General features: G+C 38.8%; 1 protein-coding gene across 1 annotated transcript in view; it reads left to right on the top strand.

The window, feature by feature from the left end:
- LOC307153983 (NACHT, LRR and PYD domains-containing protein 12-like) overlaps nt 1-22,691 on the top strand; it is a 136,884-nt gene that overhangs the window by 91,380 nt on the left and 22,813 nt on the right. Inside the window, exons 8-9 of the mRNA XM_079863840.1 lie at nt 13,854-14,024; nt 17,662-17,832. Coding sequence (XP_079719966.1) covers nt 13,854-14,024; nt 17,662-17,832 — 342 coding nt within the window. The remainder of the gene's footprint in view (nt 1-13,853; nt 14,025-17,661; nt 17,833-22,691) is intronic.

The raw sequence follows: 22,691 nt of genomic DNA on the forward strand, positions 1-22,691 counted from the left end.
AAGACTTTAGAAATGCATAAGTTAGGACAGGCTAGAAGGAACAAAATGTTCTGAGTGATAGAAAACTCAGTTACAACGTGACTGTGTACAACAAGAGGTCAAAGTGACCTATTGTACTTTAAAGTGTGAAAAGTATGTGCGTTGATTTGAGCAGCGTCGATCAAATTAGCGATAAGCAGAATGTGTGAAAACCAAGTAGCTTAAAAACAGGAACCTTTGCAGACTTGGGTATTGTGCTGTCTAGATAAATTTATGTGAGACAGGGGGGGTCTTGAACAAAGATGTTTCCTTTTAAGGTAAACAAGACTGGATGCAACGGACCCAGGATGTGTTAAGGGTATATAATGATGCCAACTGGAAGTAGCTTTGCTCTTCTCATGACAGACATTCTCTGTATGTGAACTGCCAATTTCTTGCAAGAAATAAAAGATTTTGATACTTTGACTTTTCAAAGGTTTTTGCATTTGTCTCCTTCCTCCTCACTTTTCGAATAGAATTATTTCCACAACAAATGGCGACGAGGATGATGGGATAACCGTGAACCAACCGATCGCCGTGATAGAGGGACAATTGAATTGATCATCCCGAGAGACCAGCTCTGCGGCTCAAAATCCTCAAGTTTAAGGAGAGAGAATTGTTCTACTCATCACGACGAACGGAGGTGAACGTACTCCCAGAACTGAACTCACGAGGTCATCAAAAGACGGTGAGAGAAAAAATTATTTACGTGGTAAATGAGATATAAGAAAAAATATTTGCGTATTGAATGCTTTCCTGAAAGGGTCAGGAGTTTTGGAATAAGCCTGAAAGTAACTTCCAAACAGGGTTTGAGAATAAAAAGTAGTTTTCTCAAATGCCAGGTGTTAATTGTTTTCCCAGAAGGGCCAGAGTTTGAGAAAGAGGGTTTCTCAAGCGTCCAAACAAGGGGCTGTTCGAAATAAGCCTGATAGTAATTTTCGGACATTTTAAGAAAGCACTTGTTTGGGAAAAAGACCTAACATCGACGGATGTGGGCATTTTGAAAGTCCTAAATTGACGAATTTAGGCAGGCGTGGTGGCCACGCGGGGGGGAAGAATTAACACAGTAAATAAAGTAACGTGGTGACCACGTGAGAGAAAAGATTCAAGTACGCAAATATAAATACTGTAGATAAACCCAATGGGTAATGAAAATTCGAAAAGCGTGGAGGAACAGGTTAATTTCTCTAAGGGCTCATATAAAGCTATGGATAAGGTAATGGGAACTTGGTATCATGCTTTTGTGCCGTTTTTGATAAGTCAATATGGATTTAACGGGGGTTTAAGTGTGTCACATTTAACTCAAACTAAAATAAATTGGGCGACTCATATTGTAAAAAAGAAGGACAAAGAGCAATATGATAAATGTGGTGAAATCATAGTAAAATGGTTGGATGAAGCAACACGCAGACAACAAAAACAAGTCTGTCGGGCTATCGCACCATTATACTCTGATGAGGAAAGACAGGAGGCTTCAAAGAAAGCACTAGTGAATCTTAAAAATGACTGTAGTGCTATTGCTGACTCTTCTTCTCCCTTTTTCGGTCACTACGCGAGAATGACGGTGGAGGACGAGGGATATCCGGCTCGCCATCCACCACCTGCTCTCTTTCCTGCCCCGGGGGAGGTTGCTCAAGCTGCGGGAGAGGTGCAAGCCAGCACACCAACTGCACCGCCGCCCGAATACACTCCAACAGAGGAAGGAAGAAGTGACGCATCGACAACGCGCTCTGGTGCACTGTTCAGAGAAGCCAAGCCACAGAAATGCAACAAAGACTTAGAAGACCTGCTAAGCACAAACATGAGAAACTTGACTTTGCACTCACGAAGGCAGCAAAAAAGAAAAGTTGATCAAGATTCGACCAGAGCCACGTTAAGACGGCAAATGGGGCGGCAACAGACCCTGCGAAACCAACGTTATCAGACTGATGACTCAGAGACAGAGATAAAAAGTGAAAGCGATGATGACGACGAAAGTCTCCAGAATTTTCAGGCACCGATGCTCGAAGTGGCGGGACCAAATGGATCGGTTCTGGTGATGCGACCATGGACCCAAGAGGAACTGAAGCAAGCTTCTGAACACCTGCCAAACATCGAAGCAGGTGGGGCAAGACTGGGTGTTGATTTAGCTCTTTTCTGCAGAGAATTCAGACCGACTCTCGGTGAACTGTGGAGACTGCTGGTTTTGAGATATGGAGCAGTGCAGATGGCAAAAATGTCTGAGCACTGGCCAGAAGATGCCCGAATGATACATGTCGACTACAACCATCAGACAAACGGTGACTATAAAAATAAAGTCGAGGGAATCATCAACGCTTTACAGAAAGTATTTCCACGCACGATGGACATTAACCAAGTTCGTCAATGCATTCAAGGGAAAGATGAAACCACTGAAGCATATTTTCTTCGGCTGAAAGAGTGCTTTGATCGCCATGGTGGTATCGAAAAAAGACCACCACCAACAGGCCAGAATGCGGAAGCTATGGGGTCTGATCCTTATGATGACTATTTGAGAACTTTGTTCATGGATGGTCTGGACAGAGAAATTTCAAAAGAAATTGAAAGAAGCTGTGTTGGATGGCAACTGGCCTCCACAGCTGAAATCAGACGACATGCAAAACATCACGAAACAATCATCAAGAAGCAGAAAACAGCCAAAATCACCAAACAAGACAAAGATTTTACTCTAGCTCTGATAGCGCTGCATAACAACAATCTCAAGCAAAACCACTATCTACGCAACCAAAGTAGTAGTGGGGGAAGAGGCAGAGGACGGGGTCGTGGAAAAGATAGACATTTTTCACAAAACCAACAGCGTCCGGATCGCGACACTTGCTTTATCTGCGGACAAAAGGGACATTGGCGTGACACTTGCCCGCGGGCGGCGCTCAGCACGGGGCAGGCAGACTGAGAGGAGGGGGGTGCGAGCAACGGGTTTCCTGACTCTCCATCAGATAAGTATCATTCTCCTTTCGTTTCTGACTCTGCTCGCTGCAATGAAGAAGTGCTTGCTAATGTTTTCTATAGGGCTAAAGATTCCTTACCTTTGATAGAAGTAAATGTTTTGGACAAAACATTATTATTTTTGTTAGATACAGGCGCGAGTAACTCCATTATTCAAGAAACAGAATTAACACAACCTATTTCATATTCTGGGAAAATGACTTCTTCCAGAAGTGCTACTGGTCATGTGGTTATTGAACCATTCTCAACGCCGTTTGAGTGTTCAATTAATGAGAGAAAATTCAAACACCGTTTCCTGATTTCTCAGTCATGTCCAGTTAATCTGATGGGAAGAGATTTAATGTGCAAACTGGGTATTTCTGTTCACTGTACTACTAAAGGGCTTCAGGCTGACATGAGAATGCTGCATTTAGAAGCAGAGGAAACCCATCTGTTTGTTTATGAATGGCAAGTTTCTAACACGTGTCTGACCACAAAGGCTCATGACAGAGTGTTGTCATCATCTGATTTTATGAATGATTCAGATCTGCATTGTACTTCACATGTCAGCATTGAACCTGATGATGAATTTGAGCAGCGTTGGTTTAATGTTGATGTGGAAAATATAAAGACAGATTACTTGTATTGGACAAACCACTGGTGTGTTTTGGGTGTGAAACTGACTGACAATCAGGCAATGTTTTATGACGTGGAAAATGCACAGCCTCACATCTCACTGGCTAAACCAGTGAAGGCTGAATGGCGTGACGCAGGTCCCTTCATGGCCAAGTGCCATGAACTGACCGACTGGGTCATAATAGATCAACAAAGAATGATCTGCCAAAGTGAAAGTACCGGATGGTTCAAACAACCGTGTCATAAAACATTGAGAGGTTTGAGATCAGTCACAGTGTTGGAGGAGGAAGTGAACTTTGAAAATCTGACTTTATTGCATCTCCCTAGTATCCCTGAGGGGTTAGAGGAAGTGCCGAGTTGTCTGTGGGCTAAAGACAAATATGATGTGGGTCTGATTGCAGGTTGTGAGCCTGTTCGAATCAAACCTAAATCTGATTACAGACCAAAGAAAATGCAGTATCCATTGAAAAAGGAAGCGATTGAAGGCATTACGCCAGTGTTTAATTCTTTGTTGGAAAAAGGGGTCATTGTTGAGTGTCCGGACTCACCTGTCCGCACTCCCATTTTTCCGGTAAAGAAAATTAGGGACGCAAATCAAGCTGTTGAATATAGATTTGTCCAGGATCTTAAAGCGGTTAATGACGCCGTGGAGGCACGCGCTCCAAACGTACCGAACGCTTATACGATCCTCGCACAGATTCCAGCTGACACTAAGTGTTACACGCTTGTTGACATTTCAAATGCGTTTTTCAGCGTTCCAGTGCATCCTGACTCACAATTTTGGTTTGCATTTAATTTCAATGGTAAAGCATACACCTTTACACGATTATGTCAGGGTTTTTGTGAAAGTCCAACAATATTCAACGAAGCTTTAAAACGCAGTTTAGAAGATTTGATACTTCCACCTGGTGTGGCTCTGTTGCAATATGTTGATGACTTGTTACTCTGCTGTCCAAACGAACAGATCTGTAAGCAGGCTACAATCACATTGTTAACCTACTTGGCAGAACGGGGCCACAAGGTCAACCCGAGTAAAATAGCTATCAATCAATCCAAAGTTACCTTTTTAGGTCACGTGTTGACAGCAAATGGGAAGTCATTATCTGACAAAAGGGTCACTGCAATACAAAACATTCCTAAACCGATCACGAAAAAGCAAATGATGTCGTTTTTGGGAATGACTTCGTATTGCAGAACATTCATTCCTAGCTACAGTGAAAAGGAAGGGCCTCTGTCAGCATTAATTTACGGGCAGGAAATGGCAGCCTCTGACAAACTGACATGGACCGCAGAGGCAGAAAGGGCTTTTTGTGAGATGAAACAAGCTTTGCAGAGTTCTCCTACACTCGGAATTCCGAACTCAGCAAGAGCGTTTACACAGACAGTAGCTGAAAAAGATGGTTATATGTCTTCTGTCTTGTTACAAGAACACGCTGGGAGACAGAGACCTGTTGCGTATTTTTCCACCAGGTTAGACGCAGTTGCAAGGGGACTTCCTGCTTGTCTGAGAGCTGTGGCGGCAGCGGAGAGAGCTGTGATGGCTTCTAGAGATTTTGTGGGTTTCAGTGATTTAACACTGCTTGTACCACATGCTGTGTCTCTGATTTTGTTAGAACAAAAGACTTCTCACTTATCTGCAGCTCGCTGGCTGAGATATAATTTTGTGCTGCTAGAAATGCCTAACATTACTGTAAAACGATGTAATGTTTTGAATCCCGCAAATCTGCTCCCCACAGAAGAAGACGGAGAACCACACTGTTGTGTTTCAGCTTTGGAACAGATATGTAGTCCAAGACCAGACTTGACAGACGAGGCTTTACCCAACAGTGACATGATTCTTTTTGTGGATGGATCATCCAGCAAAGATGCTTGTGGTAGAAACAGAACAGGTTATGCAGTTGTTTCATTAACTGAGGTTCTGGAACAACAACCACTGCCATCACATTTTTCTGCACAAGCTGCTGAATTGGTTGCTCTGACTGCAGCATGCAAATTGGCAAGTGGCCAACGTGTTACAATTTACACTGACTCAAGGTATGCTTTTGGTGTTGTACATGACTTTGGCTCGTTGTGGAAACATCGAAAGTTTTTGAAAGCAGATGGTAAGCCAATATTGAATCACCAGTTAGTGGGTCAATTATTGGATGCTTTGATGTTGCCAAAAGAAGTGGCAGTGTGCAAATGTCTGGCCCATACTTCAGGCAGTGATGATGTTTCTAAAGGAAACAGGCAAGCTGATTTAGCTGCAAAGGCTGCGGCTCTGCTTCCTGTTCAGATAACCACAGCAGCCCGGCTGGATGAGGAACTAGGGGACATAGAAGCTATGCAGCAGCATGCATCTGCTGATGACAAGAGAAAATGGAGAGATGCAGGCTGTGTGTATAAAAATAATCAGTGGTGGGGCCCCAATGAAAAACCATGTTTACCTTCTCATTTCTTTCAGGCATATGCGAAACTGACACACGGGCTGGACCACGCTTCCAAAACGGGAATGTTTTCCATTATGAAAAATAACTGGTTTACCAAAGGTTTTTCCACAGTGGCAGCAGATTTTTGCAGCAGATGTCTGATTTGCGGAACGAACAATGTGGCCAGGGGTCAGGCAATGAGACAGGCGGGGCATCCCAGGCCGCCAAGACCATTCTCACATGTAATGCTTGATTATATTGAGTTGACACAATCAGATAAAAAGAAATACTGCATAGTTGCTGTAGATCTTTTTTCAGGATGGGTTGAAGTTTTACCAACAGCAAAAGCAGATGCACAAGGGGTGGCAAAATTACTCCTACAGGAGATAATCCCACGTTGGGGAATTCCTGAGAGATTATCAAGTGATAATGGCTCGCATTTTGTGAACAGTGCAATTTCAGCAGTTGAAGCGTTTCTGGGTACACCCTGGAAACACTTTTGTTCCTATCATCCAGAATCAGCTGGAGCGGTAGAGAGACAGAACCAGGTTCTGAAAAACAAGCTGGTAAAAATTTGCGATGAGACAGGGCTTTCATGGCCTAAGGCTCTGCCCATTGCTTTGACTTATATGAGAATGAGAAAGAGGGGGCGAGCACAACTCTCACCATTCGAGATTCTGTTTGCTCGTCCACCTCACATGGGCTGGGAACCACACAAACCTAGACCACTGCCTGACACCACTCTTTGTGAACATGACATGTTGCAATATTGTGTTGAACTGGATAAGGTGTTCTGTGATATCTCAAAACAGGTACAGGGAGCGGCTCCAGAACCGGCTGAGACAGCCCTGCACAGCATCAGACCAGGTGATTTCGTGCTGATAAAGGATCTGAGGCGGAAACACTGGAGAGCAAAAAGGTGGCAGGGACCATTTCAAGTTTTGCTGACAACTCACACTGCAGTGAAAGTCGAGGAGAGGGCTCCGTGGATTCACGGGACGCACTGTCGGAAAGTGCCAGCTCCTGCGGTAGCTGCAACGGAGGACGAATCCCAGGCATCAGCTCATGCGGTAGCTGCAACGGAAGAAGAATTCCATATACAGCCAACGAGTACCTAACAGGTTATAGACTAAAGGGTGCGGCTTGTCATCCTGTAAGTTTCCAATTCAAACACTATCATCTCTGGAGGGAGGACGAATCTTTAATTGAAGACGATTCAGCCATTCTAGGAATCGTTAGAACTGCGTCAAGAACTTTGTGGAGTTTTGATGGTGAGGGCATTGGAGTGACTTGTCTATTAATAGCCACCAGACCTGCCCTGAGACCAACAATAGATAGAGAAAAGGGACTCATATCTTTTTCACAACAACATTTTCTTGCCTGGCGAGGTTGTAAAGTGTGGGAATATGCTACTAAATCTTATCCTCTTAACTAGTCTGACCATAGGTCTAGCACAGGATGGTAGTATACAGGTGCAAATGACAAAGGGGAAAGAAAGTAAACTGATTATAATATGTGATCCTATTTCAGCAGCAGGACCTGGGTATAATCCCACCAGTTTGAGCAAATGGGGCAAAGCCATGTATTTTTGTAAAGATCCATGTGAATGGCTAGATGTATACGGGGGTAATAAAGATGCTATGCTTGATGGTTTAATGACGAAAGCAGACTATAAATCACCTACTAGTCAAATCAGAAAGATGCTTTCAGGTCTTATTGAATTCGAAGAAATCACTGAAAACCGTAAAATTAAATTGAAAGTCACTCTGTCAACAGGAAATGATGGTGCAGCTCAGTGGGAAGGAAAATTTTTCTGTGCATGGTGGACAGCAGGTACTGACACTTATGTTCCAATAGACATTACAATGGTAGATCCACCCACGAAAACCCATAGCTTGTCTGAACTGATAACTCATTCTAGCATACCAGAAGAAGAAGATGCTGAATTAGAAAGACAGTTTAATTTGCATCATGAAGACACGACTATTACACATAGCAGAATACAATGTGGGGGCAACAGAGCATGCATGTTAAGTTTACTTCAACGACAAGCTTTGGAAATTAATCAATCATGTTGGTGGTGTCTGAGAATGGATAGGACCTGGAGGGTTCATCCGTTAAGATCAACTAATTTAGGAGAATTAAAAGGATTAATTCCGTGTGCTATGTGAAAATTACTGAATGGAATAAACACTGACGGAACTGAATCAATGTCTCAAAAGGGGGTTGCGTGTCAGAATCCATCAGAACACAGTACCAAAGACTTTAACAATGTATGGGCAGTAAAACCGCAATTAGGCGACGTATGTTTATGCAAATTAGAGTTCCAAAGAGGGGCAATAATGACAGGGACATCCCATTGCAAAACTACGATAACAATGCATAATAACAAATGTATAACATCAGATGGTGTGTTTATTGCGTGTCCAGGTAACGACGATGATCTAAGAGAAACTACGGCTGGAACAGTATGGGTCTGCGGTCAAACTGCTTTCCATTCCCTTCCTAAGAACTGGATGGGGTGCTGTTATCCAGGACTTTTAGATGTAGGAACGGACGTTTATATAAATAAAGAAAATGACGATAAGCAAACTTCTATGAGATCAAGGAGAAGCTTAGCTGATGAAAAGATACCGATAATGTTTCAAGGTACCAAACTTTGGAATCCTTGGACAAGTAGAATATCAATGACCGGATGGTCTTTCCTTGTTGGGGCGGGTACTGCTGCTAGCTTGTTAAAAATAAATGGCTTAGCCTGGCAGGTATTACGCTTAGCTAACGAAACTGAAGATGCTTTAGGACAACTGAATTATGAACTTAGAGGCGTCAGATAGGCAGTCGTACAACATCGTATCGTGCTCTACATCCTCACGTCAGAGCGAGGGGGCGTGTGCAAAATGTTAGGGACTTCCTGTTGCTTCAATCTGCCTGACGTCTATCAAAATGTAACAGATATAATAGAGCACATGAAACTGGCTGTGGCCACTCCACCAGAAATGTCATCTTCTCTGGATGCTTGGTTTTCTGGCCTCCAGGGGTGGACTAAATGGGTGATAAGTACCGTTATGCCGATAGCATGTTTGATTTTGATTTTGATTTTGATGATCCCATGTTTGATGAATTGTATCTCTACAATCACTGCTAGAACAGTGTCTACCACGATGGTTAGAATAACTACAGGAGAGTACGTCACAATGATACGTAGGGAACCTGAGGCGGATTCCACAGTGCCCGAGACTGAAGAATATGAGAATGAGAGCGAACATGCGTTTGACTAAGAAATGAAGTAGCCATGGGAAAAATTTACTTGATGTAAATTACTATGATTATGGAGAAGTAAATGTCAAATTTTGTGTGTATGTTCTTTGAAAATGAACATGGGGTGGATTGTAAGGGAAATTTTACATTTAGACATGTGTTTGACTCTTAGATGTGTTTTTACTATTAGAAGTGTTCATTTTACTTAGATGTGTTCTTTACTTATAGATGTGAACCTTTTACTCATGTGTATCACTTGTATTAACATTTAACACTTATAGATGTGTTCTTTTACTTTAGATGTGTATCACTGGTATTAACATTGAACATTTAACATTGAACATGTATTTGTACTCGTGAAGCAGTTAAAGAAATATAATCATATAATCATTATTAAAGATATGTAACCAAGACTTTAGAAATGCATAAGTTAGGACAGGCTAGAAGGAACAAAATGTTCTGAGTGATAGAAAACTCAGTTACAACGTGACTGTGTACAACAAGAGGTCAAAGTGACCTATTGTACTTTAAAGTGTGAAAAGTATGTGCGTTGATTTGAGCAGCGTCGATCAAATTAGCGATAAGCAGAATGTGTGAAAACCAAGTAGCTTAAAAACAGGAACCTTTGCAGACTTGGGTATTGTGCTGTCTAGATAAATTTATGTGAGACAGGGGGGGTCTTGAACAAAGATGTTTCCTTTTAAGGTAAACAAGACTGGATGCAACGGACCCAGGATGTGTTAAGGGTATATAATGATGCCAACTGGAAGTAGCTTTGCTCTTCTCATGACAGACATTCTCTGTATGTGAACTGCCAATTTCTTGCAAGAAATAAAAGATTTTGATACTTTGACTTTTCAAAGGTTTTTGCATTTGTCTCCTTCCTCCTCACTTTTCGAATAGAATTATTTCCACAACAGTGTGTGTGTGTGTGTGTGTGTGTGTAATATGATACTCAACAAAAAACACATGCAAACTTGTATATCCATACATGTGTGTTTTTTGTTGTTGTTGAGTATCATATTTATGCATCGGTTTATGGCTCAAATGCAATTCAATGCAAATCAATGATGATTAAGAGATGGAAAATGTTCCTCAAAAGCCTATTGTGTCATATTTGACATTTATATTAACATGAAAAAATGTCAAAATAATTAAATTTTTAACATTAACAAATGGTGTATGAATAATAAATAAACCCCAGTTGCTTCAGTCTAGTAAATGTTTCTTACATTACTTTATAAAGATAATTAAAGCCCTCATTTCTGAGCAAAATTACTTAACTTGATAAAAAAAAAGTATAAACTATCAATCAGAGGACAAAAGGCATGAAGAAGATCGTGTGCAAGAAGTTTTTCAGCAAAGTTTTGGTCATATTGATAATTTATAGGCTCTAGAAATTAGCTTTAGCTTGCTCATTACACTTTACATAAGAGGCTAACTTACACATGTTGGCCAAATGCTAGCATGAAATTAGATAAGATGTATACATTATTAATCTTTTTTTTTTGATAAAGTACTGTATATACAATAGTCCTCATTATGTGTTTTTATGTGACTGTTTTCTGTGAGACAGAAGGCCCAAATGAAGAGGAAGGGATACAGACATAGGCGTCGATTTCGGGGGGGACGGGGGGGACGCGTACCCCCCAGATTTCGTCATGAGTCATTTTGTACCCACCACTTTTAACTTCCGTCCATATTAATTTGACTTTTGGTTCGATTTTTTTGACCGTTTTCAGTGGTTGTGAGGAGCAATATGAGAGAGAAATTTGGTAATCATTGTCTGACCCAACAAAAAAAACATTATAATATTCATTTTATTTTATTTTCCGTGTTCGCATTTATGAGGGAAAAAACAACGTGTCAGTTCTCGGTTACGGACCAGAGCGCTCTGAAAGCGGCACTAAAAGACTGCTTTAAAACTTTCACAGAGACCTCAAACAGAACAGCTGCCTTTCTTTAAAGTGAATTTCGTTTTGTATTAATTATATCTTAATTTTAATCAATGTTTCATGAACCAATGGATTTAATATAGCTATAAAAAGTAAATATAGCAGAATCATACGTGACGCATTGCTGCCACATACATATTATTTTTTCACCTCAATTATGTCTACTAACGAGATCTTATGTCGTTTTAAAATAACTATGCATTTTAATTGTTTATTAATGAACTAGTCTTTTCTAAATCAGTGTAGGCTGCCTGCATACTTATCTCCACATCTCCGCTGTAATGTAGCCTAGATGCGCCTTTCATACGGACAGGATTACATAATCAGATGGTAGCTACTGTATTTGCTTTCGATTGGATTTTTTTTTCGTTGGTGGACATTTTTTTAGTAACTTTATAGTTATATTTCTCATGTCTGTGAGGCTTGTCTATACACTGTTTGTCAGTTCATTTTTGAGGCGCGCTCCAATTCACAGAGATCATGAAAGCGCGCCCTGTTCGTTTTCTTTTATTTTACAAAGGCACCTTCGTTTTCTTTTATTTTACAAAGGCACACCGTTTTCTTGTTGCTGTGAGTTTACACAAATAAAAGTAGTTGCGACTGATGTATTATTATATTATGTATGACCAGAAATGGAGTATTTTAAGTTGTTTCCACTGTTGATAGGAAAATGCGAGTGATGGCACCGGCGCCTCCATCCACATAGGCTATAGTGCGCGCTCCATACTCCGCACAAACACTTGGATATGCGCTTCCTAATAGCAAACATTTATTTAGGTTAACGTTAGAGCGAGCGGCCATGCCAGACGGATAATCCTCTTCATGTTTAACTAATCAAATTCTGTTGCCTTTTATTGCGCCAGTTTGAAAAGGGCGGCTGAAACACTTAGCCTATACAGACAAACGCCCAACGCTGGTGTTTTTCTTTAAACAAATTCGTTTAGGCTTTAAAATAAATATTGTTTATGGGCTAATTAATGCCACAATAATTTTTTTATTTTATTTGTTTTGCATTGAATACCATTGCATATTTTCATTGAATGCATTGAATATTTGCTATGCACCGCTATGCCATCCTCCCATAGAAAGACACGTTAAGAGCCACCTATTTTCCTTATAATAAAGGGTTTCTACGAAAGGAAAACGCTTAATGTATAATTAAATGCATTGCGTTCATATTCTTTATCACTGAAGCTTTTTCTTTATTATAAGGGTGTATTATTCCATTAAAAAAGGGACTGTTTATAAGGTGACAATCCGTTATACATCTTGAAGATTTTTGTATTGTATTGTATCTTCTGTTATAAACACGAAGATTGACATTTCGTTAATTAAACAAAATAAAAACACAAGGTGTAAAAAATAAACAACTTAGGCTATGTTCTGTTAGATGTGTTTTGACTAGTTTTTGTTTAATTATATCTCTATGAAGATATAGCCTATTAACAATCATTCATAATCATTACTTTTACGAAGTGGACGAGCGGAGCGGAATATTCAGAAATGCGCTCTCCACTCACGAGCTCTGATCAGATTCGGAACAAACCCGAACCTCACTGTCTGCTGAACTTGCGCAGAAACATCAAAATATAACCAGCTTTTTAAAATGTTTTTTTTAAAACTAAACACTATTTTAGCACAAATTATGAGCTCATTGGCGATTTTTTTATAATTATTGACAAAATTAGAATATAGTAAAAGTTTTTTTTTTTTTTTTTTTTGGGTGGGCCTGTTGAAAAGTGGGGCCGTGCCTGAGCTACAGGACATCGTCTTCCAAAACATAACCTGCGCGAAAGAGAGAAAAAAATGAATGCGTCATTGTACCCAGCACTTCTGAAAATGCACTTCCGAATGCGTCTCTGTCCCCAGCACATTTCAAACCAAACTGACGCCCATGGATACAGAGACAGATATTTATTCATTTATTTACAAAAAAATCAGAGCGAGATGCAGATGAAGCAGGAGAACAGGAGCAAAGAGCAGAGGCAGGACATTATTATGCAGTGGAGATACAGAAATGCACAGTTGAGGGAGAGAATGATATACTGGAAGGAGAAAGTAAATGAAGAAGAAGAAGAAGAGTAAAACAGAGAGGCAGAAGGTAGCATTGGGAAGACAGAAACACTCACTACATATCCAGTAAAACCTCATGGTATGTTCACTGTCAGCAACAGTGTTGTCATAATTCTCAATTTAGGTTAGACCATATTGGTTTCACTTTATTTTAATGGTCCCTTTAACACATTCTGTTGACTATAAGTACAGTTGCACATGTCTACTAACTCCCATTGGAGTGTTAATAGATGTATTAGTAGACTGGTAGGGTTAGGGTTAGAATAAGTTGGCATGTAGTTGGAAAGTTACTTATAGTCAGTAGGTAACCTACCATACTCTTGTGTGCTTTCATCTTCACGATGAGTCTGTCACAGAGAAGAGGTGTAGTTGTGTTTGAGCTCATTTCGAACGGTTGGATTTATGAAGAACATGTTGAAAGCTTTTTGAATGTCTATTATTTTTTTGTGACTGATGAATCTCCAGTTGAAATTTAGACATGTTTAATAGTCTGTGTAGAATTGTGACTTGTACGTGTTGATCTGAACTGAGAGAGTGAAGAGTGTGTCATTGTTCTCTACAGGTTGAGTGATTGTGGAGTCACAGATGAAGGTTGTTCTGCTCTGGCTTCAGCTCTGAGATCAAACCCCTCACACCTGAGATATCTGAATCTGTCTGGGAATAAACTAGGAGATTCAGTTCATCTGCTCTCTGCTGTACTGGAGGATCCTCACTGTAAACTGAAGAAACTGGGGTAAGATGAACTCTCTGATAGTCACACATGTCTTTGTCCTCAGTAAGAATTTTAGGACTAAAATTAGCTTGTAAAATGTTCAGTAAACACTAAATCTCAGCACAGAAATCACAGGTGTACACAAATGTCTAATCTCATGGTCTGGTATTAGTGGTCATTTTTACATTCTTTTTAAAATATATCCTTTAAAATTTAGTCAGTATTTCATTATATTCCAGACCTGCCAACCTGTACGCATTTTGCGTAGCGGATACACATTTTGACTTCAAAGTACGCTGGTACGATTTGTCACTCTAAACTACGCAAAAACCTGCTGACGCCTCTGTGCACGCGCTGTCCTCAAATCAAGCTACAGCAAAAGAAGAAGAGTTCGACCAATCATAGCGCTGGGTTCATTCCCCAAATAGCAAGCGGGGATGATTGACAGATGCGTAAGGCCTATCATTAAAAAGAGACTGAAAAAGATTCCCGCTCGATCCCCCTTCACTCCCGCGGCCGCCGTCTGACTGAGTTCATAAGCGAGGACAGTACAGTAGTCACGGTACTTCTCACTCCTGAAGGTAAACGGCCTGGGCTCGATGTGGAAAGTTGATTGTTGAGTTAACTTAATCGTATGGATTCGATGATCACACAGATCGCATGGATATCTTAAAATACTCATAATGCAAATAATAAAATGCTCAAGTAATGCTGAACAATAAATCTTGAAATCGCTATGGTTTAGTGATTATGAAAGTGTTGTGATTTGTGGATTAGCCTACTGATAAGCGCGAGTCTGGAGAAACAGGCGTTTATTTATTCATTCTCAGTGTTGAGAAACGTAGCCTTCTTGTGTTACGTTGTGTTAATTATAACTAAAGTACCTAATTATGTTACATATTTATTTTGTATGAAAACTAGCGCGTTAGTTACTTATGGATTAAAAGTACCGTTGTATCAGTGCTGCGCGAGCTCTCTCTCACAAACGCGACGCGCGTGCACAGAGAGAGAAGATCATTTTAAAATTAAAATTGACGGGCTAAGTTTAAATTTTGTTCGTTTGTTCCTTTAAAATTCGTTAAATGACGGACGTTTTACTGTTAACGCAGCCCTCATTATATGTCGGATTCGGAACTTATACTTTATATTATTTTTAGAATAAGTGATTCGTTATGCTATTATTGGACTCCTGTCTATTCTTGTCAACTGTTTTCTATAAATATGTTTGGTTAACATTTATTCAGCTAATGCGTGTCGTGTTTAAAATGTGCAATGTTCAAATGCAAAGACAGCACGTCATAAATCGAAGCCCTTTTCCCTGTGGTATGTAGTATCATATTAGAATATTGGAAAATAAATTAATTAGCTAATCTTAATTGTACACAATGTTCCCAAGGTTTTTTTTTTTTTTACTGTGTTCTAGGGGTTTCTTAATTTTAGACTAGTTGACCAGCACACATTATATGCAATGCAATTATATAATAATGCATGTGTGTCGTCGTCCAAACCGCCCATACAATTCCCCCCCCCCCCCCCCCCCCCGTCGTCCAAACCGCCCATACAATTCCCCCCCCCCCCCCCCGTCGTCGTCGGTACGCAAAAATTTTTTGCAAGGTTGGCAGGTATGATATTCATTATGTTCAATAATTTTAGTCTGTTTCACTCTGACTACAATGACAACTCTTTTCCCCTCGTTTACTCAACAGTGTTTTCCCTAATGATGTTTCTGTGCAATAATAGTGGTTCCCAACCCTGATCCTATAGTTCCCCCGGCACTGCACAGTCCTTAATCGTTTCTGCTTTGAACGGCTCTTTGCGTGGCTACAAAAATACAATTCTTCAAAGTAGCTTTTCAAACACTACTAAAGTACTAATATGAAAGATAATAAGCAAAAGAAATGTAATAACTTCATGCTGATCTTCATTATCTTATATGCAGGGAAAACACCTGAACTTCTGCGGAGCAGTAATGAATAAAGTCACATGGTCTGCGCCGCGCTGGTGAGATTAGTTTGCGCTGTCCATTCGGTTTCGCTAGCAAACACGTCCTCCCTGCGATGTCGAGTCGGTCGCACAGCTCGGTCCATTGAGCCGCACCGATGACGTCAGCACGGCACGAGCTCTGTAACACCGCTCCGTTTCGTCCCACTGTTGGTGTGTTTGGCTTCCCATACAACTCGTTACAACTAACCGACATTGCTTAAGAGTTTGTGAGACGCGCCAAATTAAACAGAAGTGCGGACACACAACTTCCTTTTCAAGGGAAATTAGCCATCATCAACTACCGAAATCTTTTCTTATTTCAGTAATGCGTATGAATGAATTTCACCAAGGTTGATCAATGTTTTTCGTTTCACTAGTGTTGAGGCTTTTCAATAATTGTTGCCTATGTACTTATACAAAATTATATAATATTAATTTTATTTAATTTTTTACAAATATTATATAAAATATTAATAATTATATTTTTACATTGTACATTTTCATAAACTCAAACTTATATAACTTTTTTTTCTCTTTCACTTTCATAATTTACTTCTACAATAATCTGGCAAATGTCTTCTTTAAAACAAGACCAACCATATGTCTAACTTCCAAAGCATTCTTGAATTACAGCCATTTAATTTTATAATTTAAAATTATATAATTGAATTTATTTTCATTTTGCACCAAATGTTGCACAAATGTAATAGAAAATGTAAATTTAAATACAGAAATGCATTGCCATTTTACATATTGCATTGTCATTTTGCATATTACATTTCAAGTTGAATAATGTTACCCATAAGCTTCCAGTGTTCTCATTGGTTTGCTGGCATTTGGGGGATTTCATGCGAAAGGAAAGCTGACTGTGAATAGAGCTACAGGGATGACATCAAAACCTGGAAGACTAATTCGCCACTGGTTGCCTCCAATTTATGGAAGCTTGTTTCCGCCACGAAATAAAACCGTTTAAAAGACAATTGTGACTTTTTATCTCACAAGAATTGCAAGGTATAAACTCGCAATTCTGACTTTTTCTTTTCAATTGTTATTTATGTCACGCAGTTGTGAGTTTGGCCCTGTCACAAACGGCACCCTAAACACTCGCGGTCTTCCTCTGAGTCCGCACTTTCATGACGTAACGCCGCTTTGACTGTCGGGAACAAGTCTGCTGCGGAGCTCGCTTCAGTGCGCATTTAGGGCGCATATCGACCACAGAGGGGCGCTCGTGAGTACCCTTCTGAAACCTAACATTACTAAATGGGACACCACCACGGTCTCATGGACTTAACAGGCACGCAGAAGCCATTGTAAGTCTACAAGACTGAAAGTGAAGTGTGCCATTTAGGACAGGGCCTTTATATCTCGGTGAGTGGATTCTGACTAAATGAATGTGTGACTGCGTAAATGAAAACATGACTGTGATTGGCTACATTTCTCACCGCTGTAAAAACATTTGACGTTCTCCAGAGCTCAAACACAAAAACACACTTGAGAGTTTGCCAGTATGATATTATTACAGGATCAACTGAGGGTGATCTTGCATTCATTTGACAGTGCTTATATTTAATGCTTGAAATAATTGACGGTCCCCTGCAGTACGGCTGCGGACCCTTGTGTTAAACTGATCTGATCTGAACTGAGAGAGTGAAGAGTGTGTCATTGTTCTCTACAGGTTGTGTAATTGTGGAGTCACAGATGAAGGTTGTTCTGCTCTGGCTTCAGCTCTGAGATCAAACCCCTCACACCTGAGAGATCTGGATCTGACTGGGAATAAACTAGGAGATTCAGTTCATCTGCTCTCTGCTGTACTGGAGGATCCTCACTGTAAACTGGAGACACTGAGCTGAGGTAAGATGAACTCTCTGATAAACACATATTTTGTCCTTGGTAAATATATTCTTTATTAGTTAGCCTATGTAATAGTTTTTAACTTTTTTACTCAATGATCACCAACTTCGCTCATTAAACCCTAGCTTATTTTTTTATGTGTGAATCATAGACACGCAGTTAAACAATAAATTACAAGTGATACTTACTTCAGTCCAAATGCACATTAAATAAATATTCAGTTAAATCAGTGAACATCACAGGTGAGCCAAATGTCCTCCCCAGCATATATATATATTACATATTTGTATATAAATTACTCCACATCACAAACAAGGCAAAACATTACACAAATTAGGGGTGCACCGATCCGACTTTTTCAGTCCCGATACCGATACCGATGCCTGGGCTTTGTGTATCTGTCGATACCCGATACCGATCCGATACTATAGTTGAATTAATAATAAACTGTATACCTTCCACCTTATACCTTCCTTGAAGAGACTAAAGGCACCAGACTTTACTAACTAAACATAACTAAGACAAAATAACAGATGTATGTAATGTGTTGTATTCTTATTTATTTAAAAAACAATTGTGCATTCAAATCGAAAATAGAATATAATCAAACTTCTTTAAATAAATGTAAAAAAAATCAAATTAAAATGTAGCGGTGGAAACAAAAAAACTGTGTTTCCAAAAATTGTAAACATGTAAAAATATAAAGTGCAAAGTCCTGCAACAGGAATTTAAAATGCAACATAGCAGCTGAACCTGAGAATAAAAAAATAAAAAGTTGGTCGAACATCAACTTGATCACACATACAAATAATAATAACCAAACATTGTAATGTGTGTCACACCACCATCACAAACATGACCTGTGAATGCTCACTTAATCAGCAATGGCAAATTTAAATGTCAGTTTTAATGATCATTATGTTTCATATTTTTAAAAATGAAAACAAAAAGAAGCAGGGTTGTGTTTTATATTTCGTGTTGTTAATATGCAGTAAAGATAATCAATATACGCGTTTGCCTGAACCACATTTATGTGGCCATTAATATGTTTAAGATTTTTTTTTTAAATGAAAAGAGGCAGAGTGGTGTTGTATAACATACTTCGTTTTATTTTTGGCTAAAATATACATAAAGAGATTACCGGAGTAGCCAGAGCGAGCTGAGTGACGCGATCAAGAACGCATGCTGTTCCATTTGCAGAATAACCGGACTCGCGTCCTCTCGTCCTCGGGAGTTCGTTCTCCTGAGTCGAACTTGGCAAGTCCGACATACCAAGAAGGACGCAAGTCCGAAGTTTGCGTACTTGGTATTGAGAAACGGCCTCTGGCTCGCTCCATGTTGCTTCTAGCATGCGACACGCGTGAAGCTGACGAATGACGTAGGTTCTGCTGCGACGACGAGAGAAAAAAAATAAAAACCTGGATCGGCCCGTGGATCTGTTATTTTTTCCGATCCCCGATCCAGCTATTTTATCAGTATCGCGGCCGATATCCGATCCTAATATCGGATCGGTGCACCCCTAACACAAATACACAAAGTATAAATGTTAAATTAAAACAACAGGGTTTTTGAACAGCCATAGACTTCCATAGGAATCGAGGAATGCGGAAGTAAAGTTTTGTATTGCAGTAAATATCATTACAATAAGGCAAAACAAAACTATAATAAATGAACAGAGCACAATATAAAAAAGGAAAAAGAAATACACTGTAAAAAATTTATTGTCAAATTAACAGTAACTTACTGGCAACAATTATCCAGTAGATGCTGTATTTCATTCAACAGTAAAATTACTGTAACACTAAATACAGTACTGTTAAGCATACTGTAAAATTAAATACATTATTTTACTGTAATTTTTTCCCACGTTAAAACACAGTATTACACCGTTGATTTTTAATAATACTGTATAGTATTATACAGTTATGAAATGTTATTTTATTACTTTTATAGTGCTACTGTGTTACCTGCAGAATATGTAGAAAATCTGTAGGAATATTATTTTAACTGTTAATGGGAAATAGAAAAAAGAACAATTGAAGCTTTAACTGCACAACAAGGTTTATTGTGTATTTTTAAACAATACATTAGTAATAATAATGTAATATAATACAACAATAAAAATCAGTTTTAAAAGAAGACTAATGAACAATATATATTTAATAATTAAGATCAGTGAACAATTCATGTATTTCAATTCATGCAAAAATGATCCTGAACAGGTAAAAAAGAAACTTAGAAAGAAAGCAAGACAGGAGAGGATGAAGGCCAGGTGAGGAGGGTAGTGATGGTGTCAAGTGGTAGAAGAGCGACAACACTTCTGATAATCCTGCAAGGAATGATAAGCACAAATCAATCAGAGGCAAAACATACAACTAATAATCAAAAAAACCTAACTCACATTATCAACACCTTTTTAGGAGAATTTTTTTTTCCTATGGTATCCACTTTATTTTTCACGGAAGAGTGGCACGGCCATTTATATATGAAATGTGTCTGCGCTTGAAATGCGCTTGATTGGGGCTAACAGTAGCTGCTGATCATTTCTCTTCTGTTCGATTCTCGATTTTGAATCAAATTTCATTTAGATATATGCATAGATTTGATTTTAGATTTGATCATAGATTTTAAATCTATTCTATGCATATATCAAAATGAAATTTGATTCAAAAGAGAATTCCCAATTTCAAAAGTACCGCCTCTTTTGAATCAAATCGTGACCCAAAGAATCGATTTGAATCGAATCGTTGAATCAAAAAGATTCCCACCCCTATTACATTTCATTATATTTTAACTTTACCTGTTGTCTTCATTATTTAATGTATGTTTGAGAACATTTAAAACTTAAAATAAAAAAATATTTGACATTGATTGTGATAATGATCAACACTGACTGATATGAAAAATTTTATCAAGATGATTTGACCATATCACTCAACCCTATTTTTTACCATTTCATGTTTTAATTAAAATACAAATTATTTGACTTATACAAGGCATATTTGTTAAATGGAAACTGTGAAGGGAACATTAATTACATTATAAAACAGACTATCAGTTTGAAAAATGTATGGTTTAAGTCATTTCCACCCTTTTTGGATTTTTCTAAATACAGATTCAGACACAAATCATTTCTACAGATATGGCCTCCACTGCACATCCCTAATATTACTCTTACCTTAATGATTTTGCCAATCATATTCTGCAAAGTCCCTGATGTAAGATGCAACGTGTGCATTCCAGGCCATGGTCTTCCTCCGAACAACCTTCCCACTCTTTCTGCTCACCTGGAACTGTGATGTTCATTTCGAATTTTCAGGATTTATCCTGACAAGAAACCTGTAAACACAAAAAAATATATTTTCCAACTGAATCAAGAGTGATCACAATATGTAGCATCATCTGTAATAAGTCACATCACAATAGGGGATAAGCCATAGACTGTAAAGGGATAAGCTCTAAACCGTCACTTGTGCAAAATAAAAAGCCATTGGTGTTACTAATAGAAGTCAATTTGTAACAAAAGTGTATGAATGAACATAGACTGAGGTAACTGCACAAGGTCCTGGCAGATCGCCAGGTCAGGTCCTCACAGACGTGTAAAAGAAATTTCTGATTTAGACAAAAACAAGCGCGAATAAATCAATAAGAGGAATCGAAAATTTAATTTTATAACAAGAATCCGAATCCTAACCTTGGGTATCCGATTTCAGGATACATTGATCGATTTTCAAATCCCAACGGTATAAAATAATGAACGCGCAGGCGCTTCCACCGACTTAAAGGTAAATAATACAATTATTAGATCATTCTGACCTTATAAGAGGCTACATATGCAATCTATGTTTATAAAATTATATTTAATAATCAAGTAGGCTAGCTATCAACATGAGGAAATCCGCGTTACAGGCGTTATAGAACATAAGCCGCGGGCAGTTCTTCTAAACTAACATTAACCTGCTACTATTTAGTTTGCATAAAACAAATATAAAGATTCATCACTAACCAGATATTTATGGCGAAAACTTCGCCGACAGACACAGAGGAGGCCTGCGCTCTCAACGTTACTCAGGGAACTGAAGAGTTATTCATAAAACGGCAGCTTGTGGTTATTTTTCGCGGTCATTTCGTACTGTATTTAAATTTACAGGAACACCAATGTCCCAAACTACATTGAAACCTAGAGTAGCCTATATTGTACACAGCTTATAGTAAAATGTTGAGAATAAATTAAATTAAATATCTAAATCCTGGTCATAATCTCTAAATCATTTTAAAGTTATTAGCTAGAATCCATGCATACAAATATTAAGATTTATTACTTACCATATCTGACGAAGTTCCAGGTCGGCAGAAACGACAGGTCTATCGATGCACTGACACAACAGAAAAACTCATTCAAATGCGCTCTCATGCACCCCCCACTGACAGAAATTAAGACTGTTAATGGTCACCCAGTCCTGAAAATGTTTTATGTAAGGATAACGTTAGTAGGCTAGCAATTTTACTTGTGGAATTATGAAGTGGTGTTTTTCGCGGTCAATTTGCACTGCTGTATTTAGATTTACAGTAACTAATAATTTCCCAGAATGCATTGGAAATCTACAGTAACATACTGTCAACTGTGTGCACAGTACATAACTGTTGAAAATACAAAATAATACTGTGAAAGCAACAAAATCTACAATAACATACTGTACATAGGTTATACAGCAAGAAACTGTTGAGAAAAACAGTATAATGCTGTGAAAACAACAGAAATCATTTACAGTGTAGAAAAAATAATAATGTCAGGGACAAAAAGGTTTCTAATAATTTACATTTCTTTAATAAATTGATTCATCTTCCACTTTT

Source organism: Squalius cephalus (genome assembly GCF_949319135.1).
Source record: "Squalius cephalus genome assembly, chromosome: 25".
Lineage (NCBI taxonomy): Eukaryota > Metazoa > Chordata > Actinopteri > Cypriniformes > Leuciscidae > Squalius > Squalius cephalus.